Source organism: Neolamprologus brichardi, chromosome 12 (assembly GCF_056152115.1).
Source record: "Neolamprologus brichardi isolate AB-2024 chromosome 12, ASM5615211v1, whole genome shotgun sequence".
Lineage (NCBI taxonomy): Eukaryota > Metazoa > Chordata > Actinopteri > Cichliformes > Cichlidae > Neolamprologus > Neolamprologus brichardi.
Window position 1 is genome coordinate 7757603 of NC_142115.1, and position 25557 is coordinate 7783159.

Sequence of the window (25557 nt, forward strand, 5' to 3'; positions counted from 1 at the left end):
ATAAAGTATCATATTCTATAAAATTATGGGTTTCTAGTGGCTGAGGATCAGACCAGCTTTTAATCTGCTCCAGAAGTCCTATATCTTTATTTAAAATGGTTAATAAACATATTTTTAAGCTTGTATTAGCAAAACAGCTCCTTAAACTTTGTACATTGGTCAACCGAACTGATTAACCAAGACGTTAATCTGAAAGTGTTAGTGGAGCCTGTACTTAGTCAAATTATCTGTTTTATTTAAAAAAAAAGACATGGCAGGGTTCCATCTCCCCATCATTAAAGCTTTCATTGCTAGCATGCTAAACAAGTTATTAAAAGTTATTAAAAGCAAGAGAAAGCACTCTTATAGTGATAAATGAGACAGCTTGTTTACTTTCTAAATAAAGCTAGCTCTGTTTTCATACTAGGTGCAGCTCATAACTGATATCAGTAGAGTAAAAGCGGGGCCAGCAGCAGCTTGTCTAGCACGCTAGTCTCCCATCAAAGATCAAAGGTTTATCTGCAGTGTGCATCCCCAAACAACTGATTGCTCTGCTTGACAAGCTTCAGACATTGTTAATGGGAAATGGACACACCCATGAGAGTGTCTACCCCATATGGATTTCATTATAAAGCTAAATTAATTCTGCTTCCAGAGACAATAGGCAACTGCAGCCACAAGACGACAGTGATGTAAAGGATGGATGCAAGCAGGAAAGCTTATGAGAGAGCTCTGTTTGAGATAAAACAAGAAAGAACACTTTACTTTAGTATGTCTTAATTGATATCTATTTTTAGATTTCACTAGACAAGTACTGCTTGCTTTGCTTGCCCTGACGTAATGCCACTGACTTAGCTTGCTATCTTGGTATACACGGCTAGAGACATTGTAATAAACTTACTATCACTTGAAAAGGCAGCTGTGCTCCTACATCCACCCCACATCCCCAGCGACATGCCGTCATAGCTGCCATTCAACACCAGAATGCCCCTACACTGGTGAGTCACTAGATAATAAAGCAGGGCCCTGGCTGTGTGGCAGAGTGGGGCTCCCAGCTGGCTGTGTTTTACACGCTGAGGCCCATGTGATTCCTCTTAGTGAGTGGAAAAGCTGAGTCTGATTTTTTGTTTTTTTAATGTGACTTGAGACATCTAGAGCTCTACAGCTGGGCTCTCTGAACAATCACAACCTTGACATTTAGTCTTGTAAACTTAAGGCAGCCATTTAGATAGATCTGCTCCTGTAATGCAACTTTAGAAATTAAAGTGTTTTTACAGTGAGCATGATCACATATGTGATTAAAAAAACATTTTCTGCCTCTAGAGGGAGCTATGTAAAGTCTGATAAAAGTTCTCAAGCAATTGCACTTAAGTCAGAATCCGCTGGAGCAGAATTTGAAAAAACATTAAGTTATTAGAGGTCTGAAAAAAATGTGTTGTGGAGTTCAAGTAAGCTTAGCAGATCTCTGAAGCCTGAAGAAACCTGAATATTCTTCTGCCTAAAGCTTTGTTGCTTTTTTTTTCCAGTGGTCGTTCACGGTATTGAAAGCTCGTTCCACAAATACCACTAGATTAAAGAGACTTTTTGGCCCATATTAACATGATACTATCACACAGTTGCAGATTTAACAGCCACACATCCATGATATAAATCTTGAGTTCTACCAAATCCCAAAGGTGCTCTACTGGATTGACATTTGGTATTTGATGCCTGTGGCCATTTGGGAACAATGAACCCATTGTCATTTTCAAGAAGCATGCTTGAGAGGATTTGAGCTTCACAACATGGTGCATTATCATGGTGGAAGTAGCCTTCAGAAGAGGGTACACTGTAGTCATAAAGGAATGGACGTGTTCACCAACAATACTCAGGTAGACTGTGGTGTTTAAATGATGCTTTGTTGGTACTAAGGAGTCCAAAGTGTGCCAGTGATTTCCGTTGCTATAGCACATGTGTATTCAGAGATGCTCTTCTGCATACCACGGTTGTAATGACTAGTTATTGGAGTGACTGTTGACTTCTTATCAGCTTGAAGCAGTCAGGCGTCTAACCTTACATTAACAAGGCATTTTCACTGCCATTCACTGGATATTTTCTCTGGATATTTTGGGGCTCTCTGGTTGTGTGAAAAAATCCCAGTAGATCAGCAACTTCTGGAATACGTAGACATGCCACGTTCAGAGTCCATTAAATCACCTTTTTTCCTTACTTTGCTGCTCAGTTTGAACTTCAGAAGTTTGCCCTGACCATGTCTACATGCCTAAATACACTGAGTTGCTGCCATGTGATTGGCCTATTAGACATCAGCATTAACAACAATTTAACAGGTGTATCTAATAATGTAATAATGGGGCTGGTGAGTGTAATTTACCAAAAACATTGCCACACCTCTGTTTGACATAACAACAGTCATAGTAACTTTAACAAAGTCTGTAGTCAGAAGGAGCACATATGACAAGCTCACAGACTCAGAAAGTTGTTTTTTTTTATCAACACCACTAAATCCTTCTATTTGTTTTTGGAAAGAAACAAGGAAAACTCGACTGAACAGGTCAGTAAGACAGAAGCAGAGTTAGTTCTGGTTTGCAGTTTGCTCATAACATTGGAATGCACTGTTATGAGGCCTGCACGGTGAGCAGAAAGATAACATTCTGCTTGTGGAGGCAATTAGCTCTGAGCCCATTAGCAGGCCCAAAAGCAATGCTCAGCTGGGCTTTTAAAGGTTCCAGTCAAACTGCTATGAAAGTTTTAAGTCTGACACCTAACAAATACCAGTGAACTTTCCTCAACGTGCTTTCACTGCAGGCTATTCAGAAAGGATTATTAATAGGACAGATAGTGGTTGAGAGCTGCTGGCTTTTAGTCCACAGCAGCTGTTTTCCAAGCAAATTTATTTTTTTTAGAGGTGAGTTTGATGTACAGCAGCTCCATATGTTATACTGCTAATGCTATTCTATTATGGAAGAGCTTTATTAATTGGTAAAGTTGTGATATTCTGAAAGAAATAACACAGGATCTCAGATTGAGGTTGACCTATTTGTTTGGACAAGAACAAATGTTGGATCCAGTATTTTTTGTACACTTTAAAAAGGCTTCTAAGGCTTAAATGGTGTTCATCACAAGATAACAACAAACACAGCAGATCCTAGCTAACAAACACATGAAATACAAAAGTTGGATAGAACTATTGGGCCTTGTAAGTTTACCTCCACATGGTTGGGCAGAGTGTTGAGAAATTTAAATCCCGGGATCCTCTTGTCACTGCATACCACTCCTACATCTTCGCTGTGCTTGCAGTCTGAAATGCCGATCCCGTTGGACTGACACTGTGCCAAAGTCTTTTCTTTGCCAGTACAGTGGACATTGTCGAACCAGATAGGTCCTGATGAGACAAAATAGATATTAATCCTTGCTTCTGTGGGAAGGACTTTTATTTTCAAATAACAAATATTTTTTATTATTTGTTATACAGTCTTTAATTACTATAGTAGTACATAACTGAAAAAATAATGCCAACAAGGTTATATCAATAACATGTTCATCCAGACATGCCATCTGTATTGTGAATATATGTTAAATATGTTAAATATGTTTCCACACTGATGAGAAGAAAAATCCTGCTGTACCTTCTCCTTTCCCATATTTAGAAGATGGCAACCATGAGACAGCTTCCACGTAGCCCAGCTCCCTGCACACCACCTGGGCAGCATGGATGTTGAAGTCATCATCACAGACGGTGCCCCACTGGTTGTTGTAGAAAACCTCTACTCGGCCCTCATTGTGTTTCCTCTTTTGCCCTGCAAGTCGGAGCTGAATCCTGGGCGTGTCTGGATCCAGCTGCGGGGCCGTGTACTCTTCCTGTTCTGGGTATGGGTAGCCTGGGGGGTAGCCGAGGTGCTCATACTGTGCAACTGACAGCTTTAATAGCACCAATAGAACAGCAGTGCGAGCATATAGGTTCTGGTTGACCCGCATTTTGGTTGGAGCTAATGAAAAGCCAAAAAGAGAAGAAAAAATTGCAATGATATTTAAAGTCCTTTTACAGTCTGACAATCACAAAGGTTCACAGAGAAACCGTTTGTGAACCAACTAACAAACAACGATGCTGCATTGCATTATGGGAATTAGGGAATACTAGGGACTAAATGTCAGGCTGTTAATCGCAGACCTGCCTCTTCAAACAGCCTCCCTAAACCCGCACTTCAATATTTTTATGCTGAAAGTAGATTAAATAACTGTGTGACGTTAAAGGGTGGCTCCTCCGTGAGTCGCAACCTTATCGTGGTGGAGGGGTTTGTGTGTCCCAGGGATCCCAGGGGCTATGTTGTCTGGGGGCTTTTGCCCCCTGGTAGGGTCTCCCATGGCAAATTGGTCCTGGGTGAGGGACCAGACAAAGAGTGATTCAGAAGACCCCTATGAAAAAAACACAGAGGGAACAGTTTACCCTGCCCGGGATAGGGTTACCGGGGCCCCGCCCTGGAGCCAGGCCCGGGGAGGGTGCCCGAGGGCGAGCGTCTGGTGGCCGGGCCTTAGTCCATGGGGCCCGGCCGGGCACAGCCCGAAGAGGAGACATGGGCCCATCCTCCCGCAGGCCCACCACCCGCAGGAGGCGCCATAGGGGTCGGGTGCATTGTGTGCCGGGTGGCGGCCAGGAGCGTAGGCCCTGGCGGACTGACCCCCGGCTGCCAAGACTGGCAATAGGGACATGGAATGTCACCTCTCTGGTGGGGAAGGAGCCTGAGTTAGTGCGTGAGGTTGAGAGGTACCGGCTAGATATAGTCGGGCTCACCTCTACGCACGGCTTGGGCTCTGGAACCAGTCTCCTGGAGAGGGGCTGGACTCTGTCTCAGTCTGGAGTTGCCCCTGGTGAGAGGCGGCGGGCTGGGGTGGGTATTCTAATATCCCCTCGGCTTGCTGCCGGTACGTTGGGGTTTTTCCCGGTGGACGAGAGGGTTTGTTCCCTGCGCCTTAGGGTCGGGGAACGGGTCCTGACTGTCATCTGCGCTTATGCGCCGAGTGGCAGTTCGGAGTACCCAGCCTTCTTAGAGTCCCTGGGGGGGGTGCTGGAAGGTGCTCCACCTGGAGACTCTGTTGTCCTGCTGGGAGACTTCAATGCTCACGTGGGTAACGACAGCGAGACCTGGAGGGGCGTGATTGGGAGGAACGGCATCCCTGATCTGAACCCGAGCGGTGCTTTGTTATTGGACTTCTGTGCTAATCACAGTTTGGCCATAACGAACACCTTGTTCGAACATAAGAGTGTCCATAAGTGCACGTGGCACCAGGACGCTCTAGGCCGTAGGTCGATGATCGATTTTGTAATCGTATCACCAGACCTGCGACCATATGTTCTGGACACTCGGGTAAAGAGAGGGGCTGAGCTGTCAACTGATCACCACCTGGTGGTGAGTTGGATCAGGTGGCGGGGGAGGACGCTGGACAGACCTGGTGCACCTAAACGCGTAGTGAGGGTGTGCTGGGAACGACTAGCAGAGGCCCCAGTCCGCGAGATCTTCAACGCACACCTCCGGCAGAGCTTCAACAGCATTCCGAGGGAGGCAGGGGACATCGAGTCCGAATGGACCATGTTCAGCGCCTCCATTGCCGAAGCTGCTGCATTGAGCTGCGGCCGCAAGGTGGTTGGTGCCTGCCGTGGTGGTAATCCCCGAACCAAATGGTGGACACCAGAGGTGAAGGGAGCCACCAGGCTGAAGAAGGAGTCCTATCGGGCTTGGTTAGCCTGTGGGACTCCGGAGGCAGCCGACAGGTATCGACAGGCCAAGCGGAATGCGGCTCGGGCAGTGGCTGAAGCAAAAACTCGGGTGTGGGAGGAGTTCGGAGAGGCCATGGAAAAAGACTTTCGGACTGCCTCGAAGAGGTTCTGGCAAACCGTCAGGCGTCTCAGGAGGGGAAAGCGGTGCTCTACCTGCACTGTGTATAGTGCTGGCGGAGCGCTGCTGACGTCGACTGAGAAAATTGTCAGGCGGTGGAAGGAATACTTCGAGGACCTCCTCAATCCCACTGACGCGTCTTCCAAGGAGGAAGCAGAGTCTGGGGATGAGGGGAATGACCCGCCAATTTCTGGGGGCGAGGTCACTGAGGCAGTTAAACAACTCCTTGGTGGCAGAGCCCCTGGTGTTGATGAGGTCCGCCCCGAGTTCCTGAAGGCTCTGGACGTTGTAGGGCTGTCCTGGCTGACACGCCTCTGCAATGTTGCGTGGAGATCAGGGGCAGTACCCGTGGATTGGCAGACCGGGGTGGTGGTCCCCATCTTTAAGAAGGGGGACCGGAGGGTGTGTTCCAACTACAGGGGGATCACACTCCTCAGCCTCCCCGGGAAAGTCTATGCCAGGGTGCTGGAAAGGAGAGTTCGTCCGCTAGTCGAACCTCTGATGCAGGAGGAACAATGCGGTTTTCGTCCTGGTCGCGGAACACTGGACCAGCTCTTCATCCTCTCGAGGATACTTGAGGGTGCATGGGAGTTTGCCCAACCAGTCTACATGTGTTTTGTGGACTTGGAGAAGGCATTCGACCGTGTCCCTCGGGGTGTCCTGTGGGAGGTGTTGCGGGAGTATGGGGTGTCTGGCCCATTGCTACGGGCCATTCGATCCCTATACAACCGTTGCAAGAGCTTGGTTCGCATTGCCGGCAATAAGTCGGACTCGTTCCCGGTGGGTGATGGGCTCCGCCAGGGCTGCCCTTTGTCACCGGTTCTGTTCATAATTTTTATGGACAGGATTTCTAGGCGCAGCCAAGTGGCGGAGGGCTTTCGCTTTGGTGGCCTCAGGATCTCATCTCTGATCTTTGCGGATGATGTGGTTCTGTTGGCTTCATCGGGTGAGGGCCTCCAGCTCGCACTGGAGCGGTTCGCAGCCGAGTGTGAAGCAGCGGGAATGAGGATCAGCACCTCCAAATCTGAGGCCATGGTTCTCAGCCGGAAAAGGGTGGAGTGCCCACTCCGGGTCGGGGATGAGGTCCTGCCCCAAGTGGAGGAGTTCAAGTATCTCGGGGTCTTGTTCGCGAGTGATGGGAGAAGGGAGCCGGAGATCGACAGATGGATTGGGGCTGCAGCTGCAGTAATGCAGACGCTGCACCGGTCCGTCGTGGTGAAGAGGGAGCTGAGTGTAAAAGCGAAGCTCTCAATTTACCGGTCGATCTACGTCCCTACCCTCACCTATGGCCACGAGCTGTGGGTAGTGACCAAAAGGACGAGATCGCGGATACAAGCGGCGGAAATGAGCTTCCTCCGAAGGGTGGCTGGCATCTCCCTTAGAGATAGGGTGAGAAGTTCGGCCATCCGGGAGGGGCTCAGAGTAGAGCCGCTGCTGCTCCACATCGAAAGGAGCCAGCTGAGGTGGTTTGGGCATCTGGTAAGGATGCCCCCTGGGCGCCTCCTGGGTGAGGTGTTCCAGGCATGTCCCACCGGGAGGAGGCCCCGGGGCAGACCCAGGACACGCTGGAGAGATTATATCTCTCGGCTGGCCTGGGAACGCCTTGGTGTTCCCCCGGATGAGCTGGAGGAGGTGGCTGGGGAGAGGGAGGTCTGGGCCTCTTTGCTTAGGCTGCTGCCCCCGCGACCCGGCCCCGGATAAAGCGGATGAAGATGGATGGATGGATGGATGGACGTTAAAGGCGTCTCTCACTATGACAACCCCAAAAAGAATAATCACAAAACTCTGCACTTCTCTTCAGTACCGTGAAGCCTTTAAACAGGTTTCCACTCTTGTTTCTGTTAAGAGATTTACTGTTTAGTTATACTCTCATAGATTTGATCAGGCCCGTAAGCAGAAGTAAAATATTTAGTTCACGAGGCGGTGGAGACTAAATACAGAGCTAAAAGGTGCGCAAATACTGGACTTATCTCAAAATACAATCTAGTGTTGGTTCAGCTCTGTTAGCAGTTTAAGAAAAGGAAAAAAGGAAAAGGAAAAAAGTGCAAGTCCGCACGTTATAAGCTCATGGTACTGTATGTTGACTCTATTTTTTCTCAATCATAATGACATCTGCATTAAAATGTTTACAAAATAAGTGACCAAAACTGACTTCTTTTATTTCTATCTGAATTACTGGACTTATATTGAGTAAAACATTTCCCGGGATCGCCCACTAGTTTTCTGTGAGTGAAGAAAAGTTGGCCTCCAAGGAAAATCCTGTCCTTTTGTTGGAAAAAACATCTGTTAGAAAACATATGATCCATCAACTGTGCAGACCTTCAACTCTCCTCACTGTAACGTGGCAGCAGTTACACAAGCTAGAATCAACACACATCACACATGAACAGATGGAATGAAGCCCACAGACTTGGCGTCTGCTTACAATGTGTGAGTCTAAACCGCTATGATGACAAAAAAAATCGTGGTCAGTGTGCACGGACACGGTAAAGTTCAGGTAAGGCGAGACACATAAGAACACAGCAGGCTTTTTCCCCCCAGCTGATTATTTGCCCACTTCTTCTTCTATTTCAACCTCCAGAAACAAGTCTTAGCTGTTTATTTCTGAGTGAAGCTGCAGGCACTCTGTGGCTTCTGATCAAACGGACCAATAGATCAGAAATTTTGCTCGCCTTTGTTAAAACAAAATGTCAAGAACTTCAGTGAAGTGGACACCCTGATATCTGAAACCTTTTTTTATCGTCTTCTGCTGATAGGTGTATGAGTCTAGTCTGCTGTTAGAGGAGATCTGTGCATTGGCTGCAAAGGTCAAAATGTCAGTTTATAAGAATGGCAGCCAGTCTTCTCATGTTCTTTGCTAAACCGTTGAGGAGCGCTTCCCTGCAAGTAGACACTCAGCAGTGGATTTTTAGCATGAATTTTTCTTCAAAGTAACATGTTAGACACATATGTTCACTCCAATTTTAGACGCATCTTCATCATTTAATCTGACGGACTTTTTTCGTGCCAGAAATGCCAGAAAAGAGTCTTGTAAAGTTTTTAGAGGCTGCGGTGACAAGTTGAATTCCGGAAAACTAACTCACTTTTTTACCTATATTACATAAAGTTCCAATGTGATGCTCAAAGTCACACAATAGTAATGGCTTCAGTAATAATATTTCAGTACTTTGAGACCTCGAAAACGATTCTTAATTCACTGAATTTAAGCGTAAGCAAAACTTTCAAGGCAAGCTTCCTGTCTCAATAACAATGGCTAGTTACATTCTTGAAGTGAGCTGCAAGCTCTGGCTGAACTTACTTTTCTTCTCTCCGTTGAAGACCGTCCCTCCTGAAGTTGCAGCAACGGGCAACAGCACGGTGCATAAAAACCAAGCCTGAAGTCAGCTGTTTTTCTTCTTCTGCCGCTGCTGCTGCAGCTCTCTAACTTTCACCCCCTCCAATGCAAAAATGAGCCGGCCTCAATAGCGGTACCGCCCACTGACGCCCACCTTTACCATGAGATCAGCAAAGATGGACCGGGACGTGAAAAACTGCACATCCGACTAGCACTGACAGAGAGCTCACAGTGGATGAGAGCGTGTGGAGAACTGTTTTCAATTATGGTGGAGGGGGGGGGCATGAAAGAAAGCATAAAGTGGCTGCACAGCTCAGTGTACAGTGTAGAGACGTGTGTCTGTGTGGGGGTAGGCGTTGCTTGTATGGGACAACACATCACAATAACTGAAATTTAAATTTAAAAAAAAAACAGCTTTCATGTTTGACGTCAATCAAGCCAAGGACAAATCTACTGTATTTTATTTGAATCTTATTTTTCCAGCTTAAAGTATTCTATACTCAGGAGGTTAGGACCTCCAGGACCTTCTGCTTCTGGCTGCTTCCCAATTCACTGCAGGCAGTTAGTCCACCTGGTGGGCAAAACTGGAGGATGAGGCCTCAGAGTATAAATGAACATACTTCTCAGAACACACTTCTAAATTGTGAATACTTTCTGATTGCTCCTGGGATGTTTTATAATAAGTTGGATGCTGGATGTCTGATTTCCATGAGCTACAAGCCATAATGCATAGTTCACATTTCTGTATAACTGTATATCTCAGATTTCTGTATAGTTTTTTTTTATTTCATATTTATATCCTGTTCATAGCCTGTACATAGCTTGTACTCACTACAGCCTGTACATACTTATAGTTATAGAATATTCATAACATTCTTCATACCGTGTACATTATAACATACCATAATAGACCCATTTCTGTAACATACTTACTATATTATCTGTATTATTACTTTTTATTTTTATTTTATTTTTATTATTACTATATTATCTATATTATTGCTAATATATATTGTAATATATCTATATCACTAAAGCACTTCTGGATGGATGCAAACTGCATTTCGTTGCCCTGTACCTGTGCATGTGCAATGACAATAAAGTTGAATTCTATTCTATTCTAATCACCAAACTGAAACAAAAATAGATATTATACCAGTTACTCTGGGACAGCTGGAGAGGCCTATAACCCATCAGGACGACAAGAATTTGATTCTTCTTGCAAAGAGTAAGAGGATAAGCACTGCCAGAGCCCTCTATGGGCTAGACACCAGCACCCTGACTGCCGTTAGCTATGTTGGTGAAATCCTTGGTCCCATTGTCAGACCCTGTGCTGGTGTAATCCTCATGTGACGAGAGCATGCAAGATTTCCGATTTCCTGGAGGATGAATGAACTGATACCACTGAACATAGGCCACCCACAGCTGACCTAATACAGTAGAACGCCGCTGTCAGGTGTCAGGCATGCACACAAACACACTACTGAGTAGCATTTTGAGTTGCTACAATGGAAGTTTGGTAAAATGGACTATCCTGCTACATCATTTTCTGATTTTCTTTGAATTCAGTCCTCAGTGGATTGATCATTTTAAATCCAATTAAAATTTGTTTGTTTCATTCCTAACACATTACCCAGTCTACATTAGCACAGATCACGTTTTGTCTGTAGCTACCTTTTATGGGGTGGCTGCAGCTCAGGAGGTAGAGCAGGTCACCTACTGATCAGAAGGTTGGTGGTTCGATCCTTGGCTCCTCCAGTCTGCATGTCAAGTATCCTTGGGCAAGATACTAACCCCAAGTTTCTCTCTGATACATCCATCAGGGTGTGAATGTAGTTAGAAAGGACCAAGTATAGAGAGTGTGAATGTGGCATGTTGCATAGAGAGCTTTAAGCACTATATAGGAATCAGACCATTTACTTTTTCAAAGAGTTTGTTTGTCCAAATATGTCATCAAAGGCAACACATTCATTTTCACACGAATATACTTTGTCACATGTAGAACACACAAAATAAATGAAACATTATGTTTCTTCCTTTTTGTCACACAGTGGGCTTGCAAGTAGACCACAGATTAGAGCTTGTGTGCTACAGCCAACCAATCAAACTGTACTGTGCTCGTCTCCCCGGTACTCCCTCTTGTTCTGTTCTGCTGAGCATAACATTGGTAGACATGAAAGTGTTAGTCCTAAAGAAGAACCTGATCACCGTCTGTTTCCAGGATTCTTTTCACACAACATAAACCAGAGTGCTCATTAGTGACTCTGCAGTGCTGCTTTGACAGCAAACAGAGGAAAAAAAACCTCTATGTGAAATGTCCTGAAGTCTCTTAACTCATAAGACTTCTATCAGATGAAAGACAAGGGACTCTAAGCTTTGCCTTACTCGTGTGACATGTCTAGCACTTGCCATGCCTTTGATAATTCAGGTTTCCTGCCATTTGTAGCTTTCAGTGTAAGATGTGTCACTTGATGATCATGTGTTCCACTGCTTTCACTCTCAGCCGCTGATGCATTAGAGTAGACTGGCACATCAGGCAGTAACTGATCCTGATCAGTGTGACATGAACTGCGTTTCCTCTTCTTTCGTTTTTCTGTTTGTGAGTTGTCATGCAGCTCGTGATAATCCTTGCCTGTCACAAATTTTGTCAAGGTGAACATATGATATCCGACGACCAGCAATTAATTTTTGCTCTCTGTCGGGGACGTGAGCCTGAGACCTTGACATCACACAGCATTTATGCAATCTATATGAGTCCAAGGGTAACATCCTGGCCTTTCTATTGATTCAACAATTGTTAGGGATGGGCAAGCAGAGCACACAACCTTTCTTTTTGATTGCAGCTTCTACATTTTATGACCACAAGAGCAGTTAAGTGATACTTTTTTGCAGCTGTTATGATTCTATTGCTAGAACTGTCTTTATCAACTCAGTTTTAACCAAACTGAAATTGAGCTGAAATATTTCATTTACGTTGTATCAAACATGAAAATAGGAGAGTCATCCCCACAGCCACCAAACAGGGGGTCCTCTGATTACATCACACAGAAAACAGGCAACCAGATTTAGACTGCACGAACCAGAGGGCGTGGTCTCATTTCTGAATTCATGCTGTGAACATCTTTGATCTCAGCATGACTCTAATAACCTAGGCTACAGATTTATTGTTTGCTAGGTATAGAAAATTTAATAAGTGGAGACAGATTCTTGAAGATTAGGCAGTCTATCAAGGTAACAAATCATCTTGATGTCGCTGATAAGGAGGAAGAGGATGAAGCCCTCTGGAAAAGTGAGTACTGTCGTAAACAGAATACAACCAGGCTACCGAGAGCATGGGAGTCCCTTCAACAGCCTGTCTGGCAGTTGAGAAACCAAATTCCACATCTTGAGAGCATTAGATTACACAATACTTCTTATCCATAATGGACTTTGGTGTAATTTTACCCCTGCTCAGGCTTCTCTGGCCTGTCACCTTCCTGCTGTCTGGCTCTTCTCCACCTAGTGATAGCGTTAAGTGTGACTTGCTAATGTCATGGGGTGGGTGTGACCTAATGACCCAGGTTTAGGCAAGTGTTAGGTGTGTAGAATGGAGTTTTTTTTTTAAACGCTTAAAAAGTTATTTGTTAAAATGTTTTCGACTTGTCACATACAATGCTAGGTCAGGACACACATGCATTACATTTGGTAAATGGCCTGTGTTTGTATGGCGCTTTTACTAGTCCCCCCTAGGGACCCCAAAGCGCTTTACACACCCAGTCATCCACCCATTCACACGCACATTCACACACTGGTGGAGGCTACAGTTGTAGCCACAGCTGCCCTGGGGCAGACTAACAGAAGCGAGGCTGCCATATTGCGCCATCGGCCCTTCTGGCCAACACCAGTAGGCGGTAGATGAAGCGTCTTGCCCAAGGACACAACAACCGAGACTGTCCAAGCCGGGGCTCGAACCGGCAACCTTCCGATTACAAGGTGAACTCCCAACTCTTGAGCCACGATCGCCACATTTCTAGCCCTTTAGCATTGTTTTTAACATGCAGGGTAGACTTCAGTAAATGTCAATGTCTGAGATTTTACCATGAGACTGTGGGTAAACATGCTGGTCTCTGTGGCTGGATGCAAAATCAAAGTATCAAACAAATGGTGGAGACTGTGACAAAATGAAGACATTTGCCTTGTAACGTGACATCGTGGAAGGGCGTGAGAGTCTTTTCTCTTCTGGTTGCTAATCTTATGATTGTGCCACCTCACCTAAATCCTTCTGTTATGTAGGCAGTTAAAGCAACTTCCTTTGGGTTTCTCTCTACTTCTGTATTTTATACCTTTGATGAGCAAAGAAGAACTGGGAAAGCAAACTCTGGCCCTTGTTTGTGTTTACGCTCTGTTAACTTGTATGTTGGCTTTGGACCACATTACATTGTACTCTATAATTTATGGGAACAATAGCATACAGAGAGTCTGAAAAATGATATAAGCTCTATCTCTGTTTTAGTGTTTGCATGGGAGTAAACACACACACACGATAAACCTTATGGAACCTTAATGTTAAACCAAAAGTGTGAACTAAATCAAAAACAGTTTCTGTAGAAACCACAGGGTATGAGAGACAGACAGATTGTTTACCTTCATTATGGTTTTGGGGAAGACTGTAGCAGTTTCCATGGTTTCTATTGAAATCCATTAAGCAGATGGCCCCAAATCTGATGGGAGGCATTTTGTCAGATCCATTCATGTGGACTTTAAATCATTTAGATATTTCTCTGCAGCTGTTTGTTCCACATATACAAAATAACGAAAACATGAGCTTCAAAATTGCTGAGAGGTTTTGCACCTCACAGCACAAATGAAAATCTAATCCAGAACAAAAGCATGTTGCTACCATTGGCACTGGAGAAAATAAAACACATTTAAATGGGTGATTCTGTTCTTGACATTAGTAAAGCACTATTGAGGGAAGATTCACTTCTAATCTCCACGTATTCATCAGCAAACAAAAAATTTCTCTGGTATCTTTTCCCTACAAAACATACACAACTATCACAAAAACATGAAAAAGCCATAAAGCCACTGGAAAATCTCACATAGGGTACAGCCTACCCTCATGTGGCTGCATTAGCATGACACTATGGCTGTCACTAAAATTGTTGCTAGAGGACACATGGAGATCATCAAGGTTGTTATCAACATCGTCCAGGAACTATGAATATATGTGATATTTCATGTAAATCCATTTAATAGTTGTAGAAATATTTTGGTCTGAATCAAGGTAACTCAAAAAAAATACATGACCTCCAGATTCATAGAACAAACAACCAATTCAATTTTTTAAAATTACATTTTTAGTGCCAATATTGTTTTGCATAACCTTGATGCTTCACACGTGTATAACAGGTATACAGTACATTAATTACAATCAACTTAATATTAAATAAAACAGGTCAATGGTGGATTCAGGATCCCCATCAGTGCACAACAGCAACTGAATCCAGTCACCAGTTACACTACATTACCACAGCCTTCAATACCCTGAACTAGTGACCGCTTTACTACAGGATGGAAAAGCAGTGGTGAACTACAGAAGCAGTGTAAAAGAGGAAGGTGTCACAGCTTTGATGACAAATACTTTTTTATTCTTTGGGCAGAAAGGCAATCTTAAATATAATTTCGCATAAATATTTACAACTAAAAACCAACAGACAGTGCTCACACACTACAGGCAGCTGCTTCAACACTCAGGACAGAGATGTTTTGGCCACTTGTGACAGCTGAACTGATTTTGCAGTAATTCAGGGACCAGCTCTGAAGTTCCCCTTCATTCATTTTCTTCTTGAAGCAAAGGCTGTGAAATGAAGCAGATAGATTTTTTAAATGACAATGCTTTATTAAATTAAATTCCCTTATCTCCGCCACTACGTGTCAGCCACACTGATATTCTCACCGTGTAGGCCATATCCTCAGGCCTGGAGTCTGGTCTCTGCCATTCTCGGGTGGACAGAATCTTGAGGACAACCAGGCCAAAGGCTACGATCAAAACCCCTAATGAATTTCCCAACAAAGCCTCAGGTGGAAGGGCAGAGTATGGCTGAGTCATATTGATTCCTTTCCTGCGGAAAGACATTTAAAAGGGAAAAAGATTACATTTTTTTCCCTTAACAGAATTAATCAAAAGAAATGCAGAAAATTTGCACTCACAGAACAAAGAAGAGTTTCTCGTTGATGCCAGAGATGCAGGCAGCGATGCTGAGCGTCAGTATGCTACCTCCCAACCACACATGCATGGGTTTCAGGCGTTTACGTAAAGATATGGGGGAGCAGGGAAGGAGGAAACCCGCCATACCTGCCACCCACTGCATCCACACAGACAGATAAATCACAGACACACAGGGACAGCAGGAAACAAATTGCTGTACAAATGTATGGCATCTGCCTAAAAACATAAAACAACTCATGTCAAGTTGGGTACCTGCATTGCGAAAAGAGCTGTTGCTGCGATTCCGATCCAGCTGTGTATGGAGTAGAGGTTGGGTGTCTTTTGGGCATTGTGGAAGTCAAACACAGCACAGAGCCCCACGATCGACAGCACCAGGGCGAGGAGCATCAGTGCCGCATGAAGGAGCTTCCACGGGAGTTTATTCTGACCCCAGGTCAGAGGGATGCGGTACAACACAGCTCCTGCAGTGAAGAGGCAAAACAACTGAAGATGGTCTTAATTAAATGTGGTGGCCACATTAAATTGTGCTGTTGTTTAATAACAGCTGGTGCACCAGATGCATCAACACAGGGGAGGTTCAGGAAGTGCTCGGTGTCATATTCTGTCTTGGCTCAAAACTTGGGTTCCTTATACCAAAACTTTAAAGACCTGGTCACAAAACGAAAAAAAAAAACCCCACTTAAGGCTGCCTCCAAAAGTGAGTCAATCCCCACAGGCTCCAGTTGACTCCAGTAGAATTTCTCTGATGTGGACAGTAAAATTCTACATTTTATAAATTCTACATTATTATTGCTCTGTCACTAATTAGCAGGTGTCCTGTGCGATTCACCTGTACATGCTGTGGATATAGCAACCAAGCTTACCTGCATTAAGTGATAGTTAAGCACGCCTCGTGTCATGAGTGCAACTTACGCTCACGAGGTGAAAGTGATGCCAACCACATTACCACAGCTCTTAAACGAGGATTCATGACTATTGTTTTTGTCACTTCTGCTTTCCCTACACTGTTAAACCTCTTTTTTAATTTCATTGTCACAACTTTGATTTGATGACCTTCTTGCCAGGTTCCCAGAAGCCAATAAGTCTCTTTGATTTTTGTTCTTTACATTTTAAAAAAGGCAGGAACCTGCCAGAGGAGGTTTGGAACTCAGTTACTGACTAAGCAGAGCTTTGGTGACTTTTATGGGCCTCAGAACTTGACAAACCTGTTCTGTAACAGTTTTCTATTTTTGTTAAACAGACACGTGATAAGTGAAACTGCTATAAGACATATGACCACAGACTACAACAGGAAAAACAAGAAAGTCCTTATACTTGAAATGGCTGGATGTGCTTAAATCCCACAGGCTCCATAGTTTACTGGTTAACACATTTGCCTAACATGTCAGGGAAAAGATTCAAATCCTTGGTAGGGTTGCATCAGGAAGGACATTCAGTGTGAAATTAGTGCCAAATCAAACGTGATGTGGCAATACCTTGTGAATAAAGAAAAAAAAAAAAAAAAAAACGCAAAAAAACACAAAGTCTAACCTCAAGGTACCCACAAAAGAAGTGAAATTTCAGGAACTTCCACAGTGGCTTCATTATTTCAGTGCTGTTTGGGAAATTCCCATTTGTAATGGGTGAGAAGTTTTGTTGTTGTTGTTGATAATGTTAATATAATTAAATATTTTTTTCAGGTTATCAAAAGAAAAAAAAATATTGAAATTGCTTCTTACCCAAAAGCCATTATAATATAGCGTATTACATCAAAGTAACAACTGACAAAAAAAAGTACTACAGTTTACTGCAGCAGTGTAATGGAGCTGTGGCCAAACAGTCACTGCAGACGTTACCTCATGTTACCTCGCTACTGAAATCATGCCTAAAATTATACACTACATCTATACCAAGCCTAAGATGTGTAATTACCCTGATACAGCCTGACTGCTTGGAGGAGGAAGAGAACTGAGAAACAGAAATGAAACTCATGAGCTTTATTTGGAAGGCCACCCACCGTTGCCATACACCACCACCAGACCCGTCACCATCAGGACGGGGTGCCAGTTGAACTGAAGCGACGAGCCGTCCCAAGCAAAACCGCCGCGCCACTTGCTGTTCCAGAGGCACACGCACACCACGCAGGCCACACCCAGGCCGAAGCACAGCAGGTAGAATCCATAGAAGATCACGGTGGGTCTCATCCTGAAGAGACCTGCAGGCTAAATTAGCAAAAAGAACTCAATGAGAAGGAAGGGCAGAGAACTGTTTCTGCATTCAGGTAATGCCCAGTTAGCTCTAATTTGGTTATTTGAAGACATAAATTTGTCTTTTTGATCTTCTTTTGATCTTTGACTTGACTTTTTGATCTTTCTTGATTATTTAAAGATCAAAAAGACAATATTAAACCTGGGCTACTTTTGAATAATCACCATTTACACGACTGCTAAACGACTTTGATTTCAGAAACACAAAGCTCTAAGTCAGCTACCTAGTAAACTTCAGAAACACGCTTCAGTGCGGCAAGCCTTACCTGATCCACAGCTGCAGTGACACTGACAACACTTCCTACTCTACAGCCGTGAACATCATGTAGGAGTTATTTAACTGTCTCATGATTTCCCCCTGTCAATCTCTGAATGTCACTCACTTCGCGTTTCTGCGGTTCAGCCGAAGTCTCACTTCCACATGCAGCTGTATTGAGGGTACCGAGGGGGAAGCAGTCAGAGGTGGAGCAGCTGGGAGATGAAGGGCCACACTGCTGCATCTGCCACCTGTTTGAACAAGGCGGTTAGAGACAGATCAGATAGAGACGAGTGTGACACGCACAAAAAAGTCAGTGTCCTGTCATAAAGAAAGAAGAAAATGGTGAATTTATGGAGTAAAAGTAATCTTTTGGAGGTGTTAAGTGTCATAAAATGCCAATGGAGACAGGTAGCCGTTTTCTGGGGACACAAAATGAAAAGAGGATATGCAGGTGACAAATTAAGAGGAAAAAAACAACATAAAGCAGTATCGAAGGACCTTAGGATTGTGGTTGGTTCTACAACTTACTGCAAGTCTTAATTTTATTCAGGCATTCAGCGACCCCTCCTGCCCTGTGCGTGGGAGCCCTGCTATATGCTCAGGTACAAATGTTTCATCATAGGAGTAGCTCTGTATTAATATGTAGAGACCCTTGCCCCTGAGTACGACAAGTGGACGCTAACAAAGGCCACCAGAAGCCTTGTAAATGTACAGTTCAAAGGCCTAGTTTTTCCTTCAAATTTTCACTTTTCAGTTCCTTATTTACCTCGTACAAGCTCTTGATAAATAGATTCCTGCTTGTCCGCCAACACGTTTTTGTGTATCCCGAATTAACGAGTATCTTTACCACATTCGTGAAAAGTCGTATTTATGCGACAGTACGTCTTGTCTGTTCTCTTTAAGCGAGGCGACGTTAAATAGCATATTTTCCAAATGAAGTCTTGTGTAAGAAGTTACGTATCCCCATTAGCATGCGCAGAGAGTTCGAAACTTGACGCGTTGAAGAAACGTTTAGTTGTGTAGTTCGGTTAGCAAATATCTCGTGCCTAAGAAGACAATTCGGACGTGGAGATTACGTCACCAGTAAACGCAACGTTTATTACAGGTGAATTGCCTTCACTTTAGGAAGAGATACTTACCTGATCCATTTCCGTGTTTCTAACGCATGGCCTTGTGGGAAATGTGGTTTCTTGGCTACCACCCCGTCACTCCTACCCTGTTCACGATCACCAAGTCATTACACAAAAATAATTCCAAGGACTGCGAAGTATTACTTTGACCTTCTTCTTATTTTCTTCTTCTCGGACACGCCAGTATTAAAATAATATTTACAAAAATGTTTATTGATCTTGATGAAACCCATGAGATAAAAAAACAAAAACAAATGTGAACACACACGTGTCTCTTTTACTATCCTCATGGGGACATCCCATTGACATAATGCTTTCCCTAGCCACTTACCCTAACCCTAACCATCGAAAATGATTGCCTAATCCCAACCCTTACCCTAACCATAACCCAACTGTAACCCTAAAACCACATTTTCAGTGTGGAAAATGCTTTTAACCCAGTGGGGACCAAACTCCAGGTCCCCACGGGGTTAAAAGCATTTTGGTTCCCACCAGTATAAGTCAGTTTCAGATTTTGGTCCCCGCCAAGATAGTAAGAACCCGTACGCACACACACACACACACACACACACACACACACACACACACACACACACACACACACACACACACACACACACACATTAGTAAAACAATTAAAGACCAATAGGACTGTAGGAAAAATACTACAATAACAAATAGTATAGTATTGTATAAAGTTGTGGCTGATGGAGTTTTCACTTGCCTTGCAGGATGTGTGAAAATGTGAAAGAAAAAATGGTCCCTGTTGAAGGAGGTCAGCAGCTGCTTCAGAGATCTGCTGCCTGCCAGCTCCACCTGGAGGCAATGTTAGTCAGTATTTTATTTGTTCTCCTATGCAACCATCTTTTCTATACAACTGAGAGGCCTTCTGTGACAGAGGTAGAATGTACAAAAAGATCATTTGGTAATCTAAGTAACTATGCATGTAATAACACTGATCAAGGTAGTTTAGCTATACATATATTACAAATTCCCATGTAATAATTACACACTGCCTATAGATAGATGACACTTTCATCTGCAGACAGTCTAAAAAGTCTTTAGAAAAGTTAAGTACAGAATTCCTTTAAACCTGTATTTCTTCTAATGGTCAGAAGAGGGTGATATGCCTGGTTACAAAAGAATCTGGTGGCAAAGAGGTCTATGGGAAAAAGTCACAAACACTACTTCAGAAAACACTTCTCTGATAGGTCTTTGTTCTCAGTTGTTAGTTCAAATCTTATTTAAAATATTTTCCCCATTTTGTACATTGATTCCAGTGCATTGTAATGGAATCAAAAAGGAGGACAAGCAGGATATGATAGAACTTTCAGTAACTTGTAACTGACAAGTCGTTACCCTATGACAGTACAGTATGTCTCAGGTTCTCAGTTATAGTTACCCTTTGCCTAGTTTCAAAACACTAAGACAGTGACTGCATGAGATTTAATGCTCAGCTTGAAATTTAACAGGCGATGTCACAGTGGCTATATTCATCTTTTATATACGGTCCATGGTAATAATGTATTTTAGTTTTCATTATTCAACAGTTGTTTTTGTTTATTTGTTTGCTCTTTGTAAAAGACAAAGCTTTGATGGGATTTCTTTTTTTCTTTTAATAATAATAATGGATTGCATTTATATAGCGCTTTTCGGGGCCCTCAAAGCGCTTTACAATTCCACTATTCATTCACTCTCACATTCACACACTGGTGGAGGCAGCTACAGTTGTAGCCACAGCTGCCCTGGGGCAGACTGACAGAAGCGACTCTTTGAGCCACGATCGCCCTTTTGGTAAATGGTAAATGGCCTGTATTTGTATAGTGCTTTTCTAGTCCCTAAGGACCCCAAAGCGCTTTACACACTCAGTCATCCACCCATTCACACACTGGTGATGGCAAGCTACATTGTAGCCACAGCCACCCTGGGGCGCACTGACAAAGGCGAGGCTGCCGAACACTGGCGCCACCGGGCCCTCTGACCACCACCAGTAGGCAACGGGTGAAGTGTCTTGCCACGATCGCCCTTTCTTATCATCAGGCTGCCAGGTCACAATTTGCAATTTCATTCCTGCATAACTTTAGACATCATTAATCACCATAGTCAAAGGTACCAAGTATTTATACTGGGGTATAATTCCTGTTGTCTGTGGAACATCTGCTTACTTCAAAACACTTCACAAAGACAAAATAATGTGCACGCACGCACACACACACACACACACACACCTACACACACACACACACACACACACACACACACACACACACACACACACACACACACAAACCAAACGTCCTCCCAGGTCTGTTTTGCCTGTGCTTCTCTTTCACATTTGTGATGCAGCAGATGGTATGAGCTTCAGGGCAAAAAAAGATGATGACATACTCTCCATTAAAAGAACTAGTTTGCTGCAAATTAAGCAGCAGTTTTCAGCAAAGGAGTGTGCGAAAAACCAATGTGTTGCTTCTGTCAAAAGCAGTTTGGTTTATGCCTGAAACACATGACTGGGTTGAATCCTGCACCATTTCTCCGGTGTACTCCTAGCTGCAGTTTTCCATTTGTATTTGTTGAGGGGTTCATGAGGGCAGTGATAGGTCAGTCATTTTGAAGCCTAGTGTATTTCCCAAGAACAGGGCTTGCCTTAAAATATCAAAGTGCCTTACATCCACTGACAAACTCCGTCATGTCTTCTCTCTGGGTGATTGGTATATTGGGCAGTTGGCTGGGTGGTGGGAAACTGCTGGATTTTTTATCCAGACATTTGTTAATGTTACATTTCCACTGCTCCTGTTTTTTTTTTGTTTGTTTGTTTTGTTTTGTTTTTTGTTTTGCTTCAGTTATCCCCAGCCAACAACCCAACAGACTGCTAGTTTTGTAGACTAAATCAACGTGTTGATTTGTGTTGTAATACTGGCCCAAGGAATTAGCTTTAATGGTGTTATTTTGATATTTAACATAACATTTTAATTAAAAAAAACAGCAGTGTTATCAATGAGTTCTCTGCTTTCTTCACAAACAAAATAAAAGAAAGCGGAGAGATAGTGGAAACTATAACTGCACAAAAGATACAAAGAAGGAAATCAAAATAAAATGTATTTATTGTTTAGCCACAAGTATCTATTGTTTTGCATTCAAACACAGAAGCTGGCTATCTTCTAATATTTTAAGGATGGCTTGTTTCCATTCATTACTGTCTGAATGACTGTCATGGATTTAACTGATCCAAATGTAAGTGCAGAACAAAGTCTTTAACTTTCCTTCTCTTAAGTACAGTGGCAGTGGATGTGGGTTGGAGATTCAGTGATTTTGAATCTAAGATGAAAGTTATCCACATTACAAAGCCAAAGTTGTTGTTGTTTCTTCTTTTAAACTAATCTTAAGGTATCTTCAGGCTAATCATAGACATTATAAAGGATGGATAAAAAAAAACAAAAATAGTAATATTCCAGCAGTGAGGATGCCAGTAAAACAGCATAAAATAACAGAAATTTACTGTCATTTTAAATTCAGTCATTTTCCTTAATTTAAAAATGGAAACTATCTCTATTTTTACAGCACAGTAAATCAAAATACATTCCTCTAGCTTTAGATGCAATCTTGTGCTTCTTTCATGTTAAATAAAGGGCATTTACCCTAAAATGATCAAATACTAGAATACAATTAATTAGCTTAAATCTGCAGCAAACCACTGTTATTACTTGGGTTTAATGTGGGATTTTATGTGAAAATTATTATTATTATTATTATTATTTATTTATTTATTTTATTATTAAATATAATAAGTTGGTTAACTGCCCATAAAAATGATCAAAATACTGTCATAAAACCATTAACTGGATTTCTAATTACAATATTTTCAATGTCGATTGTGTTATGTTTATCTTTACTTAAAAATCTTGTTTATATAATAAATCTACATGCTAAATGACTATCTAACAAGAGAAGGTTCACACAGTTTTTGTTATCTGTGAATGAATGACATCAGCTGTGCATCCTGAGAAGGCAGTAACTAAACACGGGCTACTGTAATGTAGGGTTGTTACCTTACAATATAAAGCAGCTGTTGTTGTGATTTGGTGATAAAACTAAAATTGAATTGAAATGTAATTTTATATATTACCAATAAAGGTGACAAAATGATTTGTGAAGTATAGCTCTATGTAGAATAGATGTTTTTTTTGTTTTTTTTTAATTCAATCAACCCATCTGGAGCGCAGAATGCACAAACTTTGGACAAACTGCCCGAAATGCGTTGACATAGGCATTTCAGGGATTCTGAGTCAATCTGTGCTCCAGATGGGTTAATTCTGTTAAAACTCTTAATCGCGTTAATCGTGATGACGGCGTTGACAGCCCTATTTCATATATTTAAAAGTAACAGGAAAATTCTGTTTAGTGTTATGGAAAATCAGCTAAATTACTATTTTACTTTCAAAAAAGCGTGATTATATCAGTCAAATGCGTAAAAGTGTTACACTTCCACTCAAACTGAACATGAGCAGTGAAAGTATACGGATGGACTGTTTATTTGGTCCCAGACTGGGACTGATATTTTTAGCGTTTCACTTCATCTGTGTGGCTCTCTCTTTTTTATTCTGTCCTTGTCGCCTTATTTTTTTAAATTTGACCATCCATCTTGCGGCAGCTTGTTTAACATTATGTGTACAGAAGCAGGTAAATGTCGTGTGCCCAAGAGAAAGAGAACCAGAGAGAGAGTGGGGATGAGACATGGGTGTACACATAAGTCTTTGAGGAAGTTGCACAGTTTGGTGAGAGGACACGGTCTACGACCTAGCTTTAGTGAAAGAGTCACTCCTATTATGTGGATTCTGGGAGGAATATCAACTCACCCAAGAGTGCTACAGTTTTGCTCAGGTCTTGTTTATTTACTGAATTATTAATTCATTTTCTAAAGCGTTTTTCCCTAAAAACATAACTCTGTCATCTTGTGGTACAGGTTGGGAGCAGGGTTGCTAAACACACCTACCTGCAGACATTTAAGAAAGCATGCACAGCGAGGGAGTGACTCACTGCTTCAGGTGTAGGAGTCCTACTGTCACATTGCGTAGATTATTAATGGACAGTGTTCACATATGACTCAAACTGTGTGTTCATAAATGTTTTATTCATTTCATTTATAATTATGATGCCAAAACTGAACAATACACTCAGTCTGTTTGGTGACACATTAATTGGAGCTTAAATGTATATTTATTACAGGCTATTACTAAATGAAAAAGTAATTTGTGGTTAAAAATGACAGACGATTTACAGTTCATTACCGTGAAGGGACATAATGTAAACCTTTTGTAATAGCTTGGTATTTTTGTTGGGTTTATGCTTCAAAATATTTGATTTGGTATTTAGCTTTTTATACATTTGGTTCTTCTCTGTTTGTAACTGCCGTTAGTGTCATGTGTGATGAATCACTCAAGTCGAGCTTTCTCGTCCTTCTTGTAGTTTTCTTGAGTATTTTTTGTGTCTCCTTGTGTTTGAAATGATTTCCTCTTGTATAGTGTTTTACTTGTTTTTTTAGACCTTGCCTTTTTGCTGGGCCCTTTGTTGCATTCTTCACTCTCCTGACTCATTAATTGAGCTTGACTATTGCCTGTTTTAGGTTAAAGATTAAGGTCTAAGTCTCTCCTCCTGGGGCATACTGTGAATCAAGTTCAATACAGTCGGGCTTTTTTCTGCTTCTTTGACTAGACAGAACCTAAAACCCCAGCTGGAGATGACGAGTATCACAGCAGGGGTTATAAACTTTCTTTGTTAAATTGTGCTTTCTGTTTCAGATTCTGCGTACTGATAAAAGGGGCATTTCATGGGTCATATGACTCTTCTTCTACACCCCATGAAGGTCACTCAATCCAGGCAGAAACACTATCAGATGAAGAAAAAAAGTCTGATTAAAAATCTATCAAAAGTATATAAAAAAAATGACAGTATGCAACATTGTTAGAGAGATTATTGCTTGACAAAATCATTAATCTTGTCATTTAGTGCACAGAGCAGTAAAATACACATTTTATTTCAGTTCAATTAATTGGTTGCTGTGTGCACTCTGAGTGCTGTTGTGTATTTCTAAGGCAATGGCTGCAGGTTTTGGAACTTTAAACTGGACACATGTAAACAGTAAAGATTACCACCCTGTCACTGTTACTGTCACAGGGATTCTAGATGTGTGTCCTGTGTTCTAGTAACAGCATGTTTCACCAGTGCAAAGGAGACTAAGCTGCAGATTTGAATCAACAGTGAAAACATTTATACATTTTCTGACGCATTCATGTGACAACACGATGCATAGTTTGTGTTTCATTCAGTCGTATTAGTAAGGTACGGCTTATAAACTTGCACATCTAAAATGTATACTCCTGGGAGAGAATCTATATAGCATGCTGTAAATAAAAGAATCTGTGAATTAATGATTTTATACTAAAACTCTGAACTTACCCTGCTGCCGATCAGGCTATGTTGTCACCATCAGTTGCCACGGTGATTTAGAAA

General features: G+C 42.5%; 2 protein-coding genes across 5 annotated transcripts in view; both read right to left on the bottom strand.

Annotated features, from left to right (window-relative positions):
- Positions 1–9288, bottom strand: part of loxl2b (lysyl oxidase-like 2b) — a 49384-nt gene extending 40096 nt beyond the window's left edge. The window contains exons 1-3 of the mRNA XM_087848964.1: positions 9169–9288; positions 3606–3965; positions 3186–3361 (exon numbers count right to left, since the gene is read on the bottom strand). Coding sequence (XP_087705090.1) covers positions 3186–3361; positions 3606–3954 — 525 coding nt within the window. The 5' untranslated portion in view covers positions 3955–3965; positions 9169–9288. The remainder of the gene's footprint in view (positions 1–3185; positions 3362–3605; positions 3966–9168) is intronic.
- Positions 9289–14617: 5329 nt separating this feature from the next.
- cyb561a3a (cytochrome b561 family, member A3a) lies at positions 14618–19123 on the bottom strand. 4 transcript variants are annotated; one of them, XM_087848965.1, is made up of 7 exons: positions 19060–19123; positions 18045–18168; positions 17412–17616; positions 15668–15876; positions 15397–15551; positions 15143–15308; positions 14618–15043 (listed from the first exon to the last, which is right to left on the bottom strand). In XM_087848965.1, exons 2-7 carry the CDS (start codon positions 18159–18161, stop codon positions 15017–15019), a joined length of 879 nt encoding a protein of 292 aa, XP_087705091.1. In that variant the 5' UTR covers positions 18162–18168; positions 19060–19123; the 3' UTR covers positions 14618–15016. The 4 variants fall into 4 exon arrangements, with proteins under 4 accessions (XP_087705091.1, XP_087705092.1, XP_087705093.1 ...); XM_087848966.1 differs by lacking the exon at positions 19060–19123 and adding an exon at positions 18687–19015; XM_087848967.1 differs by lacking the exon at positions 19060–19123 and adding an exon at positions 18449–18671.
- Between the last annotated feature and the right edge of the window lie 6434 nt (positions 19124–25557).